The sequence below is a fragment of the Hippoglossus hippoglossus genome, chromosome 11, assembly GCF_009819705.1.
Source record: "Hippoglossus hippoglossus isolate fHipHip1 chromosome 11, fHipHip1.pri, whole genome shotgun sequence".
Taxonomy (NCBI): Eukaryota; Metazoa; Chordata; class Actinopteri; order Pleuronectiformes; family Pleuronectidae; genus Hippoglossus; species Hippoglossus hippoglossus.
The window spans coordinates 20,647,794-20,664,639 of NC_047161.1; the positions used below are offsets into that span (position 1 = coordinate 20,647,794).

General features: G+C 40.1%; 1 protein-coding gene across 2 annotated transcripts in view; it reads left to right on the forward strand.

The window, feature by feature from the left end:
* phf14 (PHD finger protein 14) overlaps nt 1–16,846 on the forward strand; it is a 79,010-nt gene that overhangs the window by 12,570 nt on the left and 49,594 nt on the right. For both annotated transcript variants that reach the window (XM_034601135.1, XM_034601136.1), the window contains exons 6-13: nt 6–117; nt 1,408–1,545; nt 2,445–2,591; nt 3,267–3,537; nt 4,788–4,894; nt 7,327–7,422; nt 14,231–14,337; nt 15,367–15,498. In XM_034601135.1, coding sequence (XP_034457026.1) covers nt 6–117; nt 1,408–1,545; nt 2,445–2,591; nt 3,267–3,537; nt 4,788–4,894; nt 7,327–7,422; nt 14,231–14,337; nt 15,367–15,498 — 1,110 coding nt within the window. The remainder of the gene's footprint in view (nt 1–5; nt 118–1,407; nt 1,546–2,444; nt 2,592–3,266; nt 3,538–4,787; nt 4,895–7,326; nt 7,423–14,230; nt 14,338–15,366; nt 15,499–16,846) is intronic.

Genomic DNA, 16,846 nt, shown 5'->3' on the forward strand with positions numbered 1-16,846 from the left:
TTCAGATGGGTGCATGTGGTTTGTGCACTTTATGTTCCTGGAGTAGCATTTGGAGACATTGATAAACTACGACCAGTGACGCTCACAGAAATGAATTATTCAAAATACGGGGCCAAGGCAAGTACTCTTTTTACATACTGATGCAGCTTATTGATGCATAGCTTCAGTTAAGTTTTACTGACAACTTTAACATGCTGCAGGACCCAGTTTCAGATGTCCTTTTGGATTACTTTATCCTGACTTTTATTTCCTAATGCACCCACCAAGCAATTTAGTGGGAACACAACTCTAATATTAGCCAGAGCCTCCCTTTACTCTCAACTACACTTGCTGCCAATCATCTGTTCTACCACATCCTAAAGTGTTCATGAAAGAGAGTCTTGCTTTGTGACATGGAACATTAGGCTTCTGGAAATAGCCATTAGAAGATGGTAAACTGTGGCCATGAAGGATTGAACATGATCAGCAACAATACCCAGATAGACTGTGACATTCTAACCATTAAAGATTGGTATTAAAGTGTCCACAAAAGGCTGCAGAATATGGTTTAGTGTTCCCCATATCAATAACATTTCCAGCAGATGAGTGTGAGATGTGAATCAAACAAAGAGGGATATTTGATGTTTTAGGCACTGAAAACAAAAAGGTTTAAGAGGCGACATGCAAACAAGCAACTGCACAAATTCCCGCGGTCATTCTCCAGAGACGTTTGTCCAGGGGTGGCAACATTCACTTATTCTTCAGCCCCCAACAAATGCAACCTCCCAAGGAGAGCACAATTGCTTCCACACACTTAAGCTGCCAAATCTGGTGTGTCTCCCATCTAAGCATCTACCGAAACTAAACTAAACCCAACCTGGCCAAGGGATCCAGTGGAATCAATAGTGTATGCATGAGAGAGGAATGTGTGTAGTAAAGAACTGAAAAGGAACCAAAGCACCATAACCAGGCAACTACTCACAGGCAGGAAGAGAGCAAGAGAAACCCTGGAACCAGCAGCTTAAGCTTTATAGACTGGGAACAGACAAACAGATTATCAGTACAGGCAGCATGCCATCACAAGGTAGCAGCAAGGTAATGTTAGTCGAAGAGAGAAATCTGTTTGCATATGGTGGGAAAGCAGGTGAAATGTAAGTTGAAGTAAAATTATGAACTGCAGTCTACAGTTACATAGTTGAATTGTGGCAAATGCTTAAAATGCTACTCTTCTTGCTGCTATACACGACAATGGTGCTGAAAGTGTGTTTGGACATTTTGAACGTCAATTAAAGAGACTTGAATTCTAGTTTCCAGGGCATATATTTGTATAAAAAAGCAATCCGTGTGACGATGGGAGACAAATGTTAAACGTTTCCTTGTCGCAGATGGCACTTGAAGTCTCTCTCTGTTGAACTATGTTGCATGTAGGAATGCAGTTTCTGTGAAGATGCCCGTTTTGCCAGGACTGGTGTGTGCATCAGCTGTGATGCAGGAATGTGTCGGTCCTACTTCCATGTGACCTGTGCACAGCGGGAGGGGCTCCTGTCTGAGGCTGCAGCAGAGGAGGTAAGCAGAGCAACCTGGATATTCAATACATGATAGCATATCACTTTGTGAGGTGTTAAGGGGTTTCAGTGTTGAGTGATATGTTGTTGGTCAGCTGTCGGAATGACACACTAAAGTGAAGCAATATTCTATCTGTGTTCTCTTCACGTAAAATATTTCAGGTGCAGTACCACTCAAAACTGATTGTAAGGCTTTTATTAGCTAAACTTCTGTCCCACCTACGAAAAAATCTCATCTTTGTTAGATTTACACATAGGATGAGTAATCACAAGAGATGTCCTACCTGAATAAAATTACTCTACCTCTAACAGACACTTTGGACATTCTGATTTAACTGTGAGTGACTCATCGTTTGGGGTATTGGTTTATCAGCGCTAACAGAAATGTTTTAAGTTCCAGCCGCTCTGAAAAACTTACACGATAATGTGATCATGCTGATTTTGTCTGTCAGGTCACTGCTGCCTCAGTCCTCCAAAACGTGTGAGCTAAAGGCAGCGTGATTAAAACATTGACCACTGTGTCCTCTATGACACCTTGCAGTGATTCTTGAAGCAGAGTAACATTTCAGCAACTATGATACCTCACCAATTTAGCCGATATGCTGTTGTTTTCATTTTTTCAGAATAGCCATTGGCTTGCTGGAACTTTTAATTACTGGACACAAAGGTTCAGGTTATCAACAAGTCAAACTGTTGAATCCATCCACTGCAGCACCAACTTAAATGCTTCCAGGAAGCCAAAAGCTGGAACAACTACTTCTGCGTTTGTTCTTGTGACTCAGTGAGAAATGGAGGCAGCTTGGATGTGAAAGTCCGATGCAATAAAAGCTGTCCCTGTTTTCTTAATTAATTAGTCTTTCAGTTTTATTACATTATTGTATATAATTTCTTCTTCCCCAGGATATTGCAGACCCATTTTTTGCGTACTGCAAACAACATGCAGACCGCTTTGACAGGAAGTGGAAAAGGAAGAATTATCTGGCCTTGCAGTCCTACTGTAAGGTCTCTCTGCAGGAGAGAGAGAGACAGCTTACTCCTGAAGCTCAGGTAAGGTTCATTCACTCATATCGGCTGCAACAGCCAAAGCCCACAACAACTTTTCAAATGTGCATCCGTGTTTGTGCCTCAAGCCATTTGCCCAAAGCTTGGCCATTTTGCTACTGGGTGAGCGTTCAGTGGGGGAGTGGAGATTAGACCAAGGGTTGGCTTTGCAATTTATGTCCCAGTTATATTTATGTAAAACTGTTATTTCATGTTAGAAATTGTGACACTCAAATTGTATAATGATTCTGAGGGGCGGGGGTGTAAAACATCACTATTTCATCACAATCAATATATAATAACAGGGGAATAGTCATCCGTGGACAAGCAAGAGAGAACAATTAAATCATGAAAATCCTAAGTATGGTTTTTATTTGATGGAAACAAGTCTCCTTAATTATCTTGGTTATTGTTAATGAAATACAGATCATATGAAATCACAAGAAAATGCAAATAGATTTGATTTTAGAAGTTTGGTTTAAAGTGTTGGTCTGACAAATCTCAGTTTCGAGATTCTACAGCCTTAAACACTTGGCCCACCCCCTCCCTCCCAACAAGAATCGAGACAACCTACCCCTACACGAGAACACGCAAAAACGGAGGGGAAGGGCTAAGGGGTAGGGAGAAGGGGTTGAAATGGGATTGGGCCTTAGTCTATGTAATTGTGTGTCACACCTGCAGGCCCGAATCACCACCCGCCTGCAGCAGTACAGGGCAAAAGCAGAGTTGTCCAGGAACACTCGGCCTCAGGCGTGGGTGCCCCGGGAAAAGCTGCCACGCCCTCTCACTTCTAGTGCCTCAGCCATCAGGAAGCTGATGAGGAAGGCAGAGCTGATGGGCATCAGCACCGACATCTTCCCAGTGGACACGTCTGACACCAGCGCCAGCATGGACGGCCGCAGGAAACACAAGCAGCCTGCCCTCACAGCAGACTTTGTCAATTACTACCTTGGTAAGGACTCATTTATTTGCCAGTGTTCTTTTGTCAGTTATTCTTGCATAACGTGGGGTAGAGATGCCTCAATGTTACTGCTTTCAGACATGCACTGAACTCAGCAGTTCCTCTATATTCAGGTGCATGTGTGAACGCAAATGTCCGAGTGAGACGTTCTGCAGTCTTTGCAGACTTTCTCCGCCTGGCCGCCTGGTATAATGTCTGAAGAAACCCAGGATAAGACACTGACGTCAATAGAGTTTCTGGTGTTATGAGCTGACACCGGTGTCTGTGAAAATCACATGATCTCCGTAGCGGAGTTAAAACGTCACTTCATGCCTCGTTCTGCTGCACCCGGCTGCTCCTAATGCAGAGGATTTGTTGCTATTGTGAACGCGTCTGGGCAGAGAACCTCCCACTGTGTTGTGCAGGTGTGAAAGGCAAATTCTGGATAAACTCTGTAGCCAATTCTCCCGATTTTACCCGCAGGTCATGTCTGCAAACAGCTAACGTGAAAAATTTAAATAGAAAGCTCTGCTGTCCTCTTTTTAAAGTCTTGTTTACAGTGAATTAAAATCCTAATTGATGCTGTAGCTATCTACAACCAGACAAGAGCGCATAAAGAACATGGCGTGGAAATTGATTAGCTTGGATTGGTAAAAGGATTACTAATCAAGGCAAACTGAGCACACTGTTTCGAGCCTTTTTGAATATTGATCTGGCTTTCAAAATATTTTTTTTTTTCACAAAACAATGAGTAAAACCTTTTTAAAGATTAAACTTCACTTAAAAAAACAGAGTGTTTTATCTTAGTATATAAAATAATTGAATCTGATGCATTGTTTTTTTTCCTCTTTTCAATCGCCCTTCATTGTCTTACAGAGCTGCTTCAGGAAGAGCACTGAGCTTAAAACATGATTCTTATGTCACTAAAGCATCCATACCTAATTATTATTTTAATATGAAGGTAAACTTTCCGATTTTGAGATCCAAAGAGCAGGAATAATCCTTGGTGTCGTGATTGAAATTTTAAGAAAGCTAAACACATCTATCTAATACTCTATAATGTTAATAGGTTATTCATCATTTTCTCCCCCAAAAGTGATTATTTTGCCAAATGTGGAGCAGACGCCATGACAGTAACCTTGAGAGCATACTCTATTAGCCTGCAGCAGAGCGCCTATCTGCCATCAGTACACTCTCTCATGTGCTCTTTCTTGGATATAGATTGCGATCTTGCTATTGATTTTTGTCCCATTGATATTCAGAGCGGAACATGCGAATGATCCAGATCCAGGACAACATCTCCGAACAGAAGAACTTAAAAGACAAGCTGGAGAGCGAGCAAGAAAAACTGCATGTGGAGTACAACAAGGTGAGCAGCAGAATCCACCCTCGCCCGGTTCATTGTTCAAATGTTTAAAAACAAATTGCTTATCTGAAAATTTAAATGGACATTGATTGTGTTATTGAACTATTATGAAAGTAGATAATAATTCATACACTCATAATTAAACATATAGCTATATAAACCAAGAATTATCACCTGAGAGGACACCTGTGTCGTTATTAATTATTATTAGTTATTATTAAATTGTGCTACAGCCACCTGTGTCATACAGTAATTAAAATGCAGGTGAAGTGACATATTGATTAATTGAGGTTCATTGTGGCTTATTCATTTCATTTAACTACTTTAATATGGTAATTTGATATTATTTATTCAAAATCTAATCAGAGCAATTATACAAAAACAATTCAGAAGAAAATCTTATTCTAATAACTATGTCTATGACAGCAGCTCTGCAACGCAAGGCTCAAGAGTGCTCTGAACTAAAAGTCACTGTGCCTGCATGCTCTGTCTACTTTGTTCGCCATCTTAGTTTAGCTCATTAGCATTTTAATGTTTGCTGAGTAGGACTAAACACAAGTTCAGCTTGTGCAGGAGGTATTTAGGATCATACACCAATGTGCAGGGAATTCTGACCTGATGATGGTGCAAGAAAATTCAGAGAATCAGAGTTCATCTTCATGATTGATTTTGCCTAAGGTTCACGATCTACAATATCAATCCAAAGTCAATCAATCAAGCAAATTGTATTTGTATAGCTCATATTCACAAATCACAATTTTCCTATAGTAAGCTTAACAAGGTGTGACATCCTCTGCCCCTTAACCCTTAACCCTCAACAACAGTAAGGGAAAACTACCAAAAAACAACTTAAACAGAGAAAAAATGTAGAGACCTCAGAGAGAGCTGAGAGTGATGGATCTCTCTCTCTCTCAGGACAGACAGAAGTGCAATAGCTGAACACATCAACATAATTACAATATTTACAACATTCATGAGAAAAGAGGTTTATCAGTGTTTAAAGTATTAATATTAACGAAAGGGTCTGAGAGAAATTAAGGGAGCAGCAATGACAATTGTAGTGATGGCAGTATTTCCATTAATGGAAAAATATATGAGTAGGTTTATTGTATATCTAAGCAATCTAGTTGTAATTGTAATCCATGATAAGATACCACCACGAACCACCATCTCGATCCACGATGTGGCCGCAGCCCCGGTCCTGGGTCTGCAATGATAAAACACTACGACTCTGGGGAGAAGTCAAGTCAATAACAATTATCTATGAGGCGTTAATGTTACGAAGAGGGAGGAGGAAAGATAATTTCCATGCGTCATATGTCCCCCGACAAAATTTAAGTCTTTAGCAGCATAACTAAGAGTTTTAAGCCTACTCTGAAACGTACAGAAGGTGTCTGCCCCCCGAACTGAAACTGGGAGATGGTTCCACACGAGAGGAGCTTGTAGCTAAAAGCTTTGGCTCCTACTCGACTTATTGAGACTCAAGGGACAAGTAAGCCTTAATTGTGGGAGCACAGCGCTCTATTGGTGTTCATTTAAAAGATCAAGGCAATAGATTTGGGGTGAGAATGTTTTTAAGACGAAACAAAATCACTGTGTTATTTGGTGAGGTGTTTTAATGGACAATGTTCAGCTCAGCTTTTAAAACTGCTTCACCATATTATGGCCTCACTCAGCTACATGATAAAACCCCTGTAAATCCTGGGCCCGTCTCTCCTCAAACATGACCTCTGCGAGGAGGCTGCCGCTCCATCTGTCAACATGAGTAAGGGAATACGACAGCAGAGTAAAAGTCACAAGAGCTAATGTTGCGTTCAGTCTTCTGCCGTGCGTGTTAAGAGTTATTAATGGAGTGTGTGTTGCTAATTGCACTGCTTGAGTTGGTTTTACATGGCTTTGGCCTTGGAGAAAATGCCAGTGATGGAATTTCATTACAAGTCTGGCTTTAACTGATATATAGTCACGGAGCCCAGTACAAGGTTTACCCGTGACACAAGGCCCGACTCCTGCACATCATATGTAATGTTGACATTAAACAGTTACACTGACTGCAACATTGGTTCAAAGGTTCACCTGCTCCACTGTATAACATTTATACGACTTATAAGGTTTTATAGTCACTTATGTTTATACCAAGCTGTGACCCTTCCCATTACTGCTGTACCCATGTGACAGTGAGCCAATTAAATCAAAGCCAGGGGGGCAGCATTTTTATTAATCTTCCACAAATCCAGGAGGGTTTATATTTATGTGGCTCCTCTGCCTGGACGGTTAACTATAGATCTATTGTAGTGTAAAATCAGTTTGCGTACGAACAGTACATAATGTGTATGTTTTACAATATCTGATTGTGTGTGTGTGTGTGTGTGTTTGCACTAAAATGGGCTGAAACATTGGTGTCCTTGTCTCATGTTGTCTCCTCTCTTCCACTGCAGCTCTGTGAGTCTCTGGAGGAGCTGCTGAATGTGAATGGAGAGCTGCGGGGTGAAGGCCAGGCCATGTGGACTCTGCTGGGGGACATCCTGGGCCAGGTACTACCACAGTCTCTGTCTCTCCACATACCATGTCCTCTTCTCCTTTCACCTCTAACCGCTCTGCTCAACACTCACAGACTCAGTGTTGTGAACATTTGAAGAACACTCTTCAACACTGATGTTAGACCTTTTTTGCCGGTTGCAAGTAGCAACATGCATGGCCAACAGTGGTGTGATACTGAGGTCTGTAATGTCAAATAAAGGCAGGTTGCAGAGTCCTGCACAGATCCAACCTATTACTTGAACTTATTTCTAAATCAAATATGAGTCCCATGACCTGACCCATAATTGTAATGTTAATTTAACACTTTAAAACTTGTCCAAATATGGGTTTTAAAGTTCATGCAGTCATGGCTGGTCTGAAGTTATCTGCAGTTTTGCATGAAGTCCTCTCCCACTTTTTTCTTTTTTTTAATGCAAGTAACACATGGAGTTTCAGTGGGGGTCTTGAAAAGTCTAAAAGCCTTAAAGTCTTAAATGTGTTAAAATAATACAAACTGAGTTTGTAATATCTCAGATATAAACACGCTGTAATAAGACTACAAACATAATCAACATGGAACTGATAACTGATTCTCGAAGCACCCTGGTCAGAATTGTTTGCTTGGATTTGGGAAACATGGACACCTACTGTCTCTGCCTGTTCTGTTTGTGAGATAAACTTGGCGTTTTAAGGGTTATTCTCTACTAAGCTACTTCACCTTATCTTTACATATTGGAAAGTGAAAGTAAAGCTGGGACCCTCATATTCCTTCACATCCGTTGTATGTGACATTGGTTTTATATTTAATTGATTCTTGTCTTAAAAAGGTCTTTAAAAAACCCTGGACACAAAGATCACAGATTTTTCTTGTATCCAAAGTGACTCTCTGTTTCTATCAGTCAGCTGCATTCCACCTCTTTCAGTTTCCTGTTTTTGCTCTGATGTTCTTTCTCCCACTGGCTGCATTCAGTTCATATAAACCTGCTTCTGTACCTGTGATGTAATATTAACTTATTATTTTAGACCCTACAAATAATTTCTGTGCGATACCTGTTAGGACTCCCGTGGTGTTCATAAAAAAATAATTTTATTTTGTGCTAACTCATTGACCTGTCATTTTCCATAAACTCACACCTGACTGTGAAGGTAAAATCGGTCTTCCACTTCTTGTTCCTATGGCAACCAATTACCAAGACGTGCCACAAAGGTTTAAGAGCTATTTAATGTCTGAGAATTACAGAAATAGACTGAGATCTCTTTTTTTAAGGATATAACAGACTCAAACTTGAATCTACTCACAAAGACACTGTGAGGATTTTTATTGATTTTTATTTTACATATAATTTCAAAGCTCCCGCTCACAGCTGATACCGACAATGTATTGAGCCATGTGTTTACCAACAGTCTAACCACTGAGTTGCACATTAACAATCTGTAGGTTTTCACAATTATTTATTGTTTAACATTGCTATTTTTACAATATTGAATTACAGAATTTATATTATAGTACAACAGTCAACTGAAGACATATAAGAGGGACATTTTACAATCTAAAAACATGTAGCGGCTGTGGCTCAGGGGTTAGAGCGGTCGTCCTCTAACCAGAAGGTCGGCGGTTCTGCAGCATCTTATTTTTATATTGGTTTTCCTCATTTTGATTATTTCCCAGTCCTTGTATTTTATATTAATGTTTTATTAATTTAGCAAGGATTGAAAGGTCATTGGTAAAAATAGTTAGTTTTTTAGGTTTAGCAGAGAGCTTTACCCGGAGGATATGCTGTTTGAGTAGGTGGACAGTTCATTATTCTTTTGTAGAGTTTAATGTGACTGCTCCCCGTCTGATCTACAAGGAGAGAGCTGCTCTTCCACAGCAGTCATAAGCAGCATTGATCATTAAACATGCAGGGCAGTATGACAGGTACCAGGGAGTCAGGGAGAGGTGAGGGAAAGATGAGTTGCTCGGCTTCGGAGTGTGTAGAGTCAGAATTTTTGTAGTTTATTTCAGTCAACTGTTCAAGCAGCTCTGAGAGGAGAGAACAACCTGTGCAGCTCCCAGGTCATTTCAGACTACGTTCACATTCATTATTTTTAATAAGTTATAAAAAAAATCTCTGTCCGTACTAACAAGCCTGAAATAATAATAAAAAATAATAGTAATAATAACTTTATTTGTATAACTGTCAATACAAGTAACAAAGTGCTTTACAACAAACAATGTGAAATTCACAAACAATTAGAGTAAAGAAATATTAACAAATAAAGATACAAATAATGAAAGTCATAGATATCTTACAATAAAAGTTTGCTATAGAGATGTGTCTTAAGAAGAGAGATAAAATAGGTAACCGATTCTGCTAGTCTGATCTCTTGGCAGATTGTTCCAAAGGGCCCTCACGGCAAACATTCTATCTTCTTTGGTTTTCAGCCTTGATTTTGGAATGGCTAGCAATGCTTTACCAGAGGATCTCAGGCTGCGTCCTGTCTCGTAGCGAGATAAAAGGTCAGAGATGGGGCGGCGTATAGCTCACCTGGTACAGCTGCCGCCCCATCACCCGTAGCGACCCGGGTTCAAGTCCGACCCGCGGCCCTGTGCTGTATGTCTTCCCCCACCCTCGGTCTGCCCCCCTTCACAGCTTACTCTCTCTCTCTGTCCTCTCGAATATATATATTTTAAAAAGTCTGAGATATAGGGAAGGGCCAGCCCATGTCTGGTTACATTTTTGGGATAGTGTCAAAAGCCGAGCGCCAGCATTCTGGACTAATGGTAGATGGTGGATTGATTTGATTGATAAAGGGAGTTACAGTAGTCGAGGCGAGAGGAAATGAGGGCGTGAATTATTTTTCCAGGTCTGTGTGAGAGATAAAAGATTTAACTTTGTGCAAGTGCTCCATGTCATCACTGGGTGATATGCTCATCTTGAACGTTGCTTATAATTGTATTTATGTATTAGTAAGGGATAAACTATAGTTAAAAATTAAACATAAGTAGCTTTTGGTGCAATGGTTGTAGCGAATGATGGCAACATGCATGATCAATAAAAACAAGGATCAGAACATAGTTTTAACATATTAATCTTAGGGTCCACATACTAGCTTTCCCAGATTTTTCAAAAGCATCTCACAGTCCCCCTATAAATATATTATATTGTATTTCACAGCTAAATCCCTAAAAAGCCTCATTAAAAGTAGAATCGTTGAGAGTATGAGCCTTGTAGATAAATGGTGAGATGATGTTAATATGGTGGCGAGGCAGCAAAATGGACAGGAACGAGAAAGAGACTGGCAGTGAATCTGCAATGACCACCATAAATCACCTAATTATGAACACGCATGGTTTAAGTAGCAACATCAGTCACAGCACGGCCTGCTTTTGTGCCATCTATCTGCCACATTTTCATCTTCTATTTGTCATCCTGCCTGTGCATTTGCAGAAATTATTGATGTCCCCAACTGGGACTCTCATCCCTCTTCCAGTACACAGTCAGTGCTTTTGTTCCTTATGCTCTTCGAAGTTTAGCACTCCTGGCAACTTCACAAAAAAAATTACAAAAAATAAACGCACACATCCTCATTTTCCACCAACCTAGATATAACGCTTTGAGGCTCAAACAGCTAGGGTAGGAACAGTCATATGTGTGCACTCTACTTCTGTATTGATCAGTAGAAGAAAAAAAAAGCTTAATAGACCTTCAAGCAGATATGCAGGGGTTTAATCATCTCATGCAAGTCGGGACTCGAGGCACACTAAGGGAGAACAAGAGGCCAAGACCATGACAGATGGAGGTGGAAACAGGTGATTTGTTTGTGTGGCTGGATGGGCTGAGATGCCTTCCAAAACAACGCCAGGATTTACTCCAGTATTGAACTACAAGGGCCTGGGTGTCTGTACAGTATATGTGCTAAAACTAATCTCAGTAACTCCTATTGCGCCCACATCCCACGTCTTCAAGTGTCTATTAGTGTGTTCACTGCACCTAGTAACCTCAGCAAAAGAAGAGGCAAGAAAATACAACACGGAGACGGCCTGGGCATCTCGCCAAGACCTTTTCTGCAAATTTGCAAATGCAATAACACAACGCTAACCACCTGTAATGGTTCTAATCGGAAAGAAGCTAACTTCCACCTCAGTTACATGAGAGCTGCCCTACATATTGCAAATGTTATTGTAACTGGTTTCTCTTACATTTGTGTGTTGTGTATATTGTCGTTGGCAAAGTAGGAATAAGCATATTTGTGTGGTTGGTGATTGTTTCTCAGCCATGATGTTGGTAAAGCTCAGTCAGACACTGTCGCTGACGGGTGGTTCAGAAACAGGAGCATTGGATTCATTCAAACTGCATCAAAATCTATAAGTGCAGCCAGGGGAGCAAGATTTTTGTTTCTATTATCTGTACTACTGTCAGATCAAAATGATTTAGCAAGTATGACAAAATTTTACTTTGTAAATGTTCCCTACTGCACCTTTAAACTAATCGTTGATCTAAATAATATTCCATTTTCTATGGATTGACAGATCAGTGTTTTTGTCTCTTCTTTAGTGGAGAACCTGGGCTTTTGAGCTGTTTCTTGTATATGTTGCAAAGAAGAAGCTGATGTTTATTGGAACCAGAACATTTCTCGAATGTGCACGTAACAACAAACAGCAACACTCAGACAGGCTTGCTTCAGTGCCTGTTAACCTTTTCTCAGGCAAAGGTGGAGGCTGAGCAAACACTAATCATTACGTTTCAGAAATGCCTCTTGAAAACAACGTTACATTATCAAGCAATCATAAAAATTGCATTTTTCCTCCTTGTTAAAACAGTATTATCGAGAAATTTAATACGTAAAGATGAAGGAGCTTTCTGTCTTCAAGTGTTTTTGAGTGTTACTCTGTGCAACCACTTGATATTTACAAGTTTACTCTATTGAATATGACAAAAATGCTGTGAGCCACAGAATGTGCCCAGTTTGCTCCTGCACTGTTGTGTTTTGATGTGTTTTCCCTGAGACACTCAGCAGAGTGGCAGGAGGCCACACAGCTTAAAGCTTGTCTGTGTACCCGACTGCCTCCACTCACTGTTTGCTGTCTAAAATGGACCTTTAAACTTCTTCATCTGTCCGATAAAGCATGTTAACAACGTTGAAGCTGCTCCATATCAGCAGCAGAGAGACTTTCTTGTGGTTGGATGCAGGCAGACTTGCAGTCCTGGTTGGGGAGATAACCCCAGTAGCCCCTTGTGCTTTGGTCACTGTGTCCCCCCCATCTATCAGGTCTCCCTGCGGTGACACTCCCTCTGTGCTACAGGCAGAGGGAACATGCTCAGATTAGAGCTTCCTCGGGGGGAAACTTTGTCTGTTTAGTGTCACACTTGGTCCCTATGAGATAAGTTTTCTAATTAACCCGCATGGCAGCAATGCACCTGAGATGCAGTGAGAATAAACAGACTATCTGCTGCTCCTTTTCACCTGCCACATACAGCAGGTTCCCCTCTCAACTCTCCACACAACTCTGCTGGAAGGGAACTTTACCGACTCTTTATTTGGACTGTCCAAACTCTGTGCTAACAGTCAATAAGTGTCACTTGATTCTTGTTGAATCTGTATACATCAGTAACTTCAACACTTACCTGAGCAACACCAGCATATAATTTCACTTTTCTTCCTGGGGTGCAATTAATGATGAAGGATAAAGTTTGTTCTTTCAGCGGCACAAACTCTTCCTAAATCTGATTGGATGAGCAAACTACTTGTTGAGCTGTCATTGGTTCATACTATTTCTGAATTGTTTCTCCCAAGCTATCCATGAAAATCAGGCTAGTGACCATTGGTTTTCGTTGTGGGATAAAATGATTCCACTACATGGGGAATGATAATTCTTACAAAGCACTTGGACTGCTAAACTCACTATACATAGTCAGTAGTGATTGATTTTGGACAGAGCCCCAGACACATCTGAAGGATAATAAAAGCAAACAGGATGCGCCAGACCACAGTGAAGTTTGTACTTTTAGTGGGGTCCACATTTAAAACATACACTCAAATATCAAACATTTAAAACATACATTACAATACCAATATCAAACATTTAAAACATACGTTACATTACAAATATCAAAAGTTAAAATACATAAAAATAATGATCATACAATTTTACATTACAAATATCAAACATTAACATAGTGGTTATGCAATTTTACCTTTGTCATGATATAAAACACTGATATATCCAATTCCATAGAAGCGAAAACTGCAAACCATGTAAGAGAATACTACACATTTTTTTGTACAGTACATCACCATCTAGTGTCACAAGTATGCTGTTCCCAAGTGTTTTATTATTTGCTTTTTGAACATACATTTACGTGTCACGTTTATGATTTCTGTTGGTAGTAGGTTCCATGACTTCATGGCTCTGTATCCCACAGTGCGTTTAAGAAAATTGGCATTAGCTCTGGGGAGTGAAAACCTACCTTCTATTACTCGTCTAGTGGCATAGTTATGTGAGGCTACATTTTTATTTAGTTGCCTATACTGATCTGCTGGCGTTTTAGACTGCAAGAGGCGCCATGTTGATAAAAGAAGTGCAGCAGCCATCCTGTCTTCAACTTTTAGCCAGTGGAGACTGGCATGCATACTCTGTATGCTGGTTCTGTAAGGAAGTGTCGGAATAGGCTATTGAATACTGAAAATAAATCAGTTTTTACAAAATTTTCACATTGTGGGTCATTTATGTAGACTGATGAGAGAAAATGGCAATTTCACGTAATTTATTACTGATTGCTTTTCATGGCTGTTACATGAAAATATTAATGAAACTGTTTTTTTGATTGTTTTTTTTAGAAACTAAACACTCCAGCTGTTCTGAAAGCCCCAAAAGAGAGGAAGCCCAGCAAGAAGGAGGGAGGAACCCCAGGGAAGTCATCCAGCCTGCCAGCAATCCTCTACAGGTGAACACACAGCGTCCAGAGGCATGCTAGGGCAAAGGCAGATTTAACCATGATGATTAAATGATAAAGTGATGACAGTGAAACCAGGGTGCACTTGTTTAATGTGCTGGCTTTTGTAGAATATCATGAAATGCCTGGGGCAGAAACAACATGCTTCATTGCACATGTCCATCATTGGGCCTCATCCTCAAAACATTCTTCAATTCAAAAATGTCCTAAAAACCCGAAGAAAAAAATTAAGATTCTGACCTTCACCAACACAATCCATGCACACTCAAGAGCAAACATACACACATCTGAGTGCAGAAATATTTGTGCAAAAATAACTGGTATTGTGTAATATAGGATTTAAATAACAATAATATAATATATAGTAATTATGAAAACTATAATTATTTTCATTACAAATTTCATTTAGTAATACTTCATTACAAATCAATTATATTGTTTGGGAATCATGAGATCTAATATCAATGATTGCATGATCCTATTTACAGGCCCAAAGTCGGCCTGTTTCTGCACATTAGGCCTACTCACACATCTCTGCTCAAAGATACTGCCAATCATGGCGTCTTCTGTTGTTGTGATCCTCAACTGATGGCGCACCAGACAGTGCTGTCTGTCCAGTAATGATTGTTGAGTCCGGCTCTCCACCACTTTAGATTTTCCTCCGGACCTTTTTAAATTCTTTCTCAACTGTGCGCCCACAGCCTTGCAGTCTCATGCCCTTTCATAGAGACTAGTGGGCGTTCCCGTATGCTAATTAGGAACAACTAGCACTCATTTTGATTTAATGAGGACAATAAGATTCATCATTGAATACAGGTGAGAGCAAATCTGTGGTTTAAGAACGCCCTAAATCTGATGTTTCTCAGGAACTACTTGAAGAGAAACTCATAAGTGAATGTGTGAGTTTGTGTGAGTTTGTGTTTTTGTATTTAGTAAGACAAAAACATACTTTCTCAGATGCACATTTTATGATTAAATGATGGATTGTACCTCAGCATCTGATCTGATGTGCTCCTGCAGCTGTGGCATCTGTAAGAAGAACCAGGACCAACATCTGCTGGTGCTGTGTGACACCTGTAAGCTTTACTACCACCTGGGCTGCCTGGAGCCACCACTTACACGCATGCCCAAGAAGACCAAGAACAGCTACTGGTGAGACATTGAAACACACTATGCACAGATTTTAATCAAGGAATCCACAGGAAATAACACGGCCTTTACATTATGTGAGCTTAAAATCTGAATTGAAAATTCTGTAGAGTAAATTGTCATTAGCTGAGAAGTTTCAACGTATTAAAGTGTTCTTAGCTCTGTACAGACCAGAAAACCACTCTAAGCTTGAGGTAACAGCGGCATAAACCAGACTGCTCTAAGAAGCCATTTGTGAAGGTTACGATTCCACAGAAGCAACATTTGCATATTAATGTGGTGCTCCGGGAGGCAGAGGATGTCATGATTGAACATGACAGTGAAAACGACACAGTGAATATCAGAGGAACAGGGCAGGTAGAGGCAGGGCCACTGTATGTAAGCTGTGGGTTTTTTTACACAAAAGCTTTAACACAACATACTAATTAAAGGACAAAAAGCAATAGATATACAGTTCACACCATATATATTTTAGACAGTTAAACACTTTGTTCTTCAGACTTATTTTCACTAAATTCAGTTTGAAATGAAATAATAGATAATACTTTAAAGTGACAAGTGTCAGCTTTCATTTGAGAAGGTTTACATCAATATAGGAAGAACGTTCCTCAGTTTATAAGTTCAAAGGTAGTCTCACACATAATGAAAATCATCATATTTCATACTTGGTGTAAAATTCCTCTGCGTTCAGTAAGGTCTTGTCCCTATTCACTCCTCAGCCCTACCACTTGGCCCTACCCCTTAGTTTTGTGCGTGGCCGTGAAGGGGTAGAGTTGTCCCGTTTCTCTATGTGATGTAGGGGTAGTGGCCATGTAGCCCTTCAAACAACCCTTAAACCGTAGTGTATTCAGGACCCCCCTAGAAACGAAGGGATAGAAGGAAATACCTTATATGCTACTATAATACTTTACGAATGAACAAAGCGAATCAAGATGGCCACTGCTGCAGGTAAAATGCTCAGAAATCTAAGTATGAAATCTTGCGAAACAACCACACATTTTTTTTAAAACCCTGCGACCCTTATTTTAATCCAGTAGCAATGGAAATGTCATTGAATCGCTCTGACAAAGGTCACAGAAAAAACTGCTGTCAAAACGAGCATGTAAACAGAGTGAGAGTAACGTCTGTAACTCCCGTGTCCCGTATGTGAATAAAAAAATTAAAATACTCCTCCAATCATGTTATAACGTTTTTAATACTGGGCAGAAGTTTCTATGGACAGGATAACATTACAGTGAAATAACTGAAGTATAATAATGTTGGTTGATATTGGTTGTTAATATAATAACGTTAGTTGATATTGTTTGTCACTGTCATAACGTCGGTCGGCTGCTGATGATGTAGCGAGTGA